The sequence below is a fragment of the Ambystoma mexicanum genome, chromosome 6q, assembly GCF_040938575.1.
Source record: "Ambystoma mexicanum isolate Mex_15411 chromosome 6q, UKY_AmexF1_1, whole genome shotgun sequence".
Classification (NCBI taxonomy): domain Eukaryota; kingdom Metazoa; phylum Chordata; class Amphibia; order Caudata; family Ambystomatidae; genus Ambystoma; species Ambystoma mexicanum.
Genome location: NC_090937.1, coordinates 1,575,205,466 through 1,575,212,054, shown reverse-complemented (window position 1 = coordinate 1,575,212,054; position 6,589 = coordinate 1,575,205,466). Strand labels below are relative to the sequence as shown.

The 6,589-nt window shown below is 48.0% G+C and overlaps 1 protein-coding gene across 1 annotated transcript; it reads right to left on the bottom strand.

The window, feature by feature from the left end:
* Positions 1-1,184: 1,184 nt before the first annotated feature.
* Positions 1,185-1,589, bottom strand: LOC138515372 (uncharacterized). Its single transcript, XM_069630240.1, has one exon. It carries the CDS (start codon positions 1,587-1,589, stop codon positions 1,185-1,187), a length of 405 nt encoding a protein of 134 aa, XP_069486341.1.
* Positions 1,590-6,589: the final 5,000 nt, after the last annotated feature.

Genomic DNA, 6,589 nt, shown 5'->3' with positions numbered 1-6,589 from the left:
ATGTTTCTCCAATGAGTGTAGCAATGACCTCATTCCCTGTGTGTGTTGGGTAGTACAATTGTGTTAATGCTGTGTTCAGTAATCCTAGTGGCATCACTACCTTCCCTGTGCTGTCCTGCCACCATAGGGCATCTGTTGGTAACATTGAGCAGCCCCTACTTATCCACAGTTCCTTTTCTTCCCTGGGTGGACCTACCTGCAACTCCGTAATCTGCGCTTCTGGCAGCACATTGTATCCCACATTGTACCCCTCCTTGAGTGCCATATTTCTGGTGCACTCTTTCGCATATGATGCTCCTCCTAGTTCCCACTGCTCTCAAAAATATGCTGCGCACTTGGGCTCATGTCTGCTGCCTCGTTTCCCTTTGCGATGGGATCTTCCCCTTTCATGTGTGCTTGGCACTTCACTATTGCTACCTGTGTTGGATAAGCAATTGCTATATTCAGTCTGCCCAGTAAAAGTGTGTGCTGTACTTGAGTCCCGTCTGCCCTTCTGAACCCTCTCCTGAGCGATCGTGACAGTCCAGAGTGTACTTTTGATGTCACATAGGCAGAGTCAGAGTAAATTGTCACCTTCTTCTCAATGATGTTTTCAAGTGCTAGTATTAGGGCTAGTAGTTCTGCTGCGTGTGCTGAATAATGGGATGGTAGAAGCGCACTGGCTACCACTCCACTTGTCCCGTCTTCCTTCTGTTTTACCACTGCAGTCCCAGTATGCCTGACCCCATCTGTCTGGTCAATTGTTTGACGACCCGGTAATGTAGAACACATTTCCTCTGTCAAGTGCATCCTCCTCTACCTTGCGAGTGCCACTGAACATATCATGTTTGTTGTACAGTCATGTGCATCATCTCCTGTCTGTAGAACATCTGCTAGAAATGTTGCTGGGTTGACAATCCTGCATCTCACTATTTTCTGGCCTACATTGGACAGTATCGCCTCATAACCTGATGCTCTTTGTGTAGTCAGAGTGCTCTTTGGCTTCTGCAGTATTGCGAAGAGGGCGTGTTCCACGTAAAGGGTGGTGGTGCACCCCATCGTTATCGCTGCTGACTTCTCCACTGAAAATGCGGCAGCTGCCAAAGCTTGTTCACTCGGATAGTGTCCTCTCATTACTGGATCCAGTTGCGCACTGTAGGCCCATGCTCATCTTTTGTGTCATTATTGCCTTCATCACTATACCGTCAGTGTGTGAGAACAGGAAAAATTATGTTTTTATAGTCTGGGATCCCTAGCACTGGAGCAGTGCTTATTGCTTCCTTCAGTTCCTTGAAGGCCACATTCATTTCTGTGGTCCATGTCAGTGTCCTGTTTCCTTTCTGTGCTTCTTTCAGAGTGCCCAGTAATGGACTTGCATATGTGCTGTAGTCAAAGACCCATGCTCTGCAGTAGTTGCACAACCCCAAGAACTGTTGCATTTCCCTCACTGTCATGGGCTTTGGTGTCTTGGCTATTGTCTCTGGTCTCTGTGGGGTGATCTGTTGGCCATTTTGGGATATTGTCTGTCCAGTGTAAAGCACCTCCTTCTGACAGTACTGTAACTTGGCATTGTCCACCTTGTACCCCTTGTCAGCTAGCACAGTCAGCATGTCTACTGCGTCCTTCTACATTGCTCTTCTGTCGTGCTGCAGATCAAAATGTCATCTACATATTGCAAAACTGTGCTTTCCATTTGTATGTTGCTCAATTCCATCTGTATCACTCTGTTAAAGATGGATGGCGACTTGCAGTACCCTTGTGGTAAACAAGTGTGTTTCTACATCTGGTTTCTAAAAATAAAGCTGTTCCAGTCTTCTGAGTCTGGGTGTAGGGGCACTGAGAAAAACGCATTCTTCAAATCAACAACTATGAAGCAGGCAGCTTCCGCCGGAATGCTGCACAATATTGTCGCTGGCTTTGCAACTAAAAAATACTCTGCTTCTTTAATATGGTTAAAAGGCCTTAAATCCTGTATGAAATTCCATGACCCTCCTTTTGCCTTGCACACTGGGTAGACCACACTGTTACATGTATATTCTGATGGTACAAGAATGCCTCTCTCAATCAGTGCTTTGATTGTCTAATAAATGCCCCCATCTGCTTCGTTGGGGTAGTGCTTCACTCTTGGTAAAATTGCTGCTGGCTTCAGCTTGAGCTTCACTCCACCTATGCTCTTTATGCAATTTACGTCACAGGGACTTATAGTCCATAGGTTGCTGGGTACCTTGGCCATGTCCTCCCCCCAGAATGGGTGTGGCACCTTACAGCGCCATTGCCATTCTCTGCGGTACTTCCCTGTAGTGTATGTGCAGCCAATAAGTCACACTCATTTCGAACACCATCTCTATTTCCAGCGTTTCTTCCATGAGCAGCTCTTGATCTGTCACTGTGGTCAGCCTGCATTGCTCGGCCTCTGCGATCACTGCTCTTCATGCCCGTCCTGTGTCATCAATCCCATGTTCTGCAATCCAATCCTCTTTTGCAACCACTGCCTCTATTTCTGTTGGCACTATGGTTCCTTCTGGCTCACCCATTGGTAGCTCTGCCTTGTCCATTGGTAGCTCTGGTACTTGTTTGAATCTCACCACATCTTCCCTGCAATGCCTGGAAGCCATGCAATGGCAATGTCAGTTCCATACTGGAATATGTCTGGGTCCACTGGTACCACCTTCTGTACCTTGCGTCAACAATATACTTAGAAAATCTGTCTTACCTTGAGCATGTGTATGCCTGTTGTAGAGCACACTATTCCCGTCTGTAAATGAGATGGTGATGTTCAGTCTGCTCATAACGTCTCGTCCCAGAATGTTTACTGGTGTCTGTCGAGAGTAAAGAAAAGGTATAGATAGATCAGAATCTGCTATAGAAAGTGAGATAGTGTCTGTGAAAGGAGCCACTTCCTGAGCCCCAGAGAATCCTAGAGTGTGCAGGCAATTGCCTGACAATATAAATGCTCCTTCGCTAATACAGGACCTAGTTGCCCCTATGTCAACAGGAAAGGAAAATGTTTTGTCACCTATCGCCACCCTTATGCGAGGTTCCTCCGCTGGGTTGGTGTGATCGACAGAATGGGACACATCAAGTTCATCTGTGTGCTGTCCTATTGAAGGAATAGGGACACCCCATTCCCTGTAAAGGGGTTGTTCCCCACCATGGTAACTCCTCCCAATTGTCTGACGGCACCTGTCACCACTGTGTCCACGTGTGCTGGTGCATCATTGTTCTGTGTCTGTGCAGATTGCTGTGTATTCTCTTTAATCCGTGGCGCTTGTAAATACCGTGGTACTGGTGCTGGCATCTGTGGTACTTACATTTGTGTCTGTGGGACTTGTGCTTGTGATTGTGGCATCTGTCCTTGTTGTTGCTGGTCCTGTTCATAATAATCATCCTGGTTCACTTGATAGGGCTTCTGGCTCTTCCATCCCCAATTCTGCTGCATCCCCCTGTATCTGCACACTCTTGAAATGTGGCCTCTCTGCCCCCAGGTCCAACACTGTGATGGCTCCATCCCTTGCCCCTGAAACCCCCCAACAAAATCCCTGGGTTCTGCTGCATCTGTTGCCCATATCCTCGAAACCCCCTTGCGAAACCCCCTTGGTTGTGATGCATCTGTGATCCAAAGACACACCCTCTCTGCTGCCCCCACCCCTCTCAGAACCCTTGTTGTGGGCCACCACACCCCATTAACCCTCCTCCCATGCTTAGTGCAAACTGCTGTAGTTATGGCTGTTTTTGCAGCTGCTGTGCCTGTGGGGTGGGCCTGGTTTTGACTGCCCCTTCCATTGCATACTTCAATAGTTTTCTCTGCACTAATTTTGCTTCGTCCATCTTCCTGTCCTCCTCCTTTTTCTTAATCTTCTCCTGTCATAGCCTGCAATGGTGAACTATCGTAAGCTGTATTTCAGGCCATCCCCTCGCTTCCATCCCTTCCAATTGCCTTAAACTCTTCTGAACAAGTTCTGGTAGTCCCTGTACCAATCTGTGGCAAAATATGACTACTGTTTTGTCCCAAGGCTCTTGAGTTTCAAGGCACCAAAGCTCTTGAATCTCCAGAATGTACTGCATAATGTCTTCATCTTCCCTCATTTTGTGTGACGTAATCAACCCAATGTCTGACGTGTCTGGGTATTGTGTCCTCAATGCCTTCCATACTGCTGCCCTGCAGTTTGCAAATGGTGAACCATCATGTGCTGTGTTTTTTCTCATCACCCCTGGAACCCCGCCCTTTTCCATCAGCTGCATCTCCTAAAATCGATACTAAAAGTCACTTTTCGTCGCCTAGCGCTAACCTGTTCACCACTGTCATTTTATCCATCTCATAGATCCATTTCCCTGCCCCTGCACTCAACGATGGTAACCTACACTTCACGTTCTCCTTGTCTGTGTGCTTCCATGTTACATATTGAGGTTGCACCCCTCCTCTCTCTAGTAAAGGCATCTGTGTGAATGCTACCGCCTCCTCCTGCATCCATCTAGTCAGACTTACTTGTCGGTCTCCTCTCTTGCTATCGATGCCTGTGCATACATCTATTGGCTCTAATACGGGCACTCTCCTGCTGTTGTCATACCTTCTCGTCAATAGTCCCCTTGAAGAAGCCATGGCTGTCTCCCCTTTCCTTCATCTTGGGAGGTCTCTAAGCCTTTCAATGTATGTAGTGGTGTTATGTAGGGAGTGTGAGTCATCCGCCGGACATTCCTGCTCACTTGAGATGCCCCCTCTTAGTCCCCCTGTGTGTGTCCTAAACTCCCATGACACTCACTTGTCGGCACCTGCCCCTGTCGATTGGGGTCAGGACTGCTCCTCCCTATCGTCCCCACTGTATCTGTCCTCAGGGTCAGACCCTGTATCCATGTTACTACAACAAATGTCTGCGAAACTCAGTCTCCTTGATGTCAAGTCTGTGTTATGTCTTGTACTTAGGTCGATGTCCCTCAAATTGTACCTACTTCCCCGTGCCCAAGCCCTGTCTACAGTGCTCCTGCCTTGTGAGCTTGTGCTTCTGGTTCTGTCTGTCTGTCTTGTTCAGAAGGAAATTTCCATAGCATTTCGGTTCTGGACTACCCATGTGGGCAGGACGAAGCCTGATGTCCAAATGGATATTTCCGTTAGGTACAGTGAGCTAAAGTGTGGCTGGGGACACTCGAGTGGGTACCTTCCCAAAGAACAGGTCAATGGGCCATGTTTGTTCTCGCAGAGGGGCGCTTATGACAACATTTAGATTATTTCAAGGGCCTTAGGTCTAGTCACTCTCAGTTTCCTAGGGTCATCCAGACGTGGACCCCTTGCTCACTGTGCTCAGAGAGGTGCAGCTCCACCTCACTGATGAGGCCCAACAAGGCAGAAACAAGTGTCTGGGATTGCTGTTGGTACTCTTGTTCAGATGAGAATTCACATAGCATTTCAGTGCTGGACTGCCCACGTGGGCGGGACAAAGACTGATATGCAAATGGATATTTCTCTCTGTGAAAGGTACTGTGAGCTAAAGTGTGACTCTTGAGTGGGTACCTTCCCAAACAACAGGTAATTTATCCATGTTCATTGTCAAAGAGGGGCGCCTATGGACTATTTTTTGACACTTGTCAACCTATCCATCTCTAACTTCCTCTTTTCCCACGCAGCTAACTTGTGTGTTTCCAGCTCTGCTTCTCCTCATCTCCTCTCGATCTCTTCCACTTCCCTTGTCCTTCTGTCCCGCTGCTCTCACTCAGCTCTCTTCCCTTCCTTGAGATCTCTTTTGATCCTCTCTTCCCTCTCCATTTCTATGCACTCCATCTCCTCCTCCTTCCTGTGTTCCCTATCCTCCCTCTCCAGCTTCTCTTCTCTCATTCTCTCCCTATCGTTGTGCTCTAATGTCTCCTCCTGGTCCTTCTCCCTCCTATCCTCCTCATCCATTATCTCACTCTAATCTGCAGCTTCACTGCTTCTCTTCAGACCCTCCATAGCCTTCATCGCCCCTCTGCCTCTCCATCTGTCTTCCCTTGCAGCTTCAGGAGTATCTGTCCTCCTTTCTATTCATTCGTAGCTATGCACCTGTACCCCTCCTTCACGCCCTCCTGCGCCTTGCTGGTTGCCTCTCTCTCGAGAGAGCCTGTTGCACTGCGCCTATCAGTTTTTCCTCCTTAGTGTATGGTGGTGGCTTATAAGTCGGGTTTGAGTACCCCTCTACTGCCCCTAATTCTCCCATTGGGTGCATTCCCTGCTCATGATTTGTGTCATTGGATGCTACACTTGGAGGGACATCGGGAGGTGCGGAGGGATGAGTCCCTTTCTCCTTCACATCTGCTAGCTTAGCCTCCACTGACTCATCGCGGCATGACACTCGACCCCCTGAAACATGTGCCACAACTTGAATATAGCCATGCCCTTTTTTGTTAATATCTTCTCCTTACAAGTACCCTGTATGTGTCAGTAGTGATTGCGGCACGTCTTTGGAGAAACTTCCACAAGGTGGGCATGGTTTAGTTAACTTTCCCTTAGTACTTTAGGACCATTCTATGCTATACTTGCAAACTTATTCTCGATAAGGCGGGAGTGTCTTACACAAGTGCTAAAGGGGTGTGTGTCCCTGCATTTCCCCTGATACATTATTCTGTACCTTTACCTGACGTC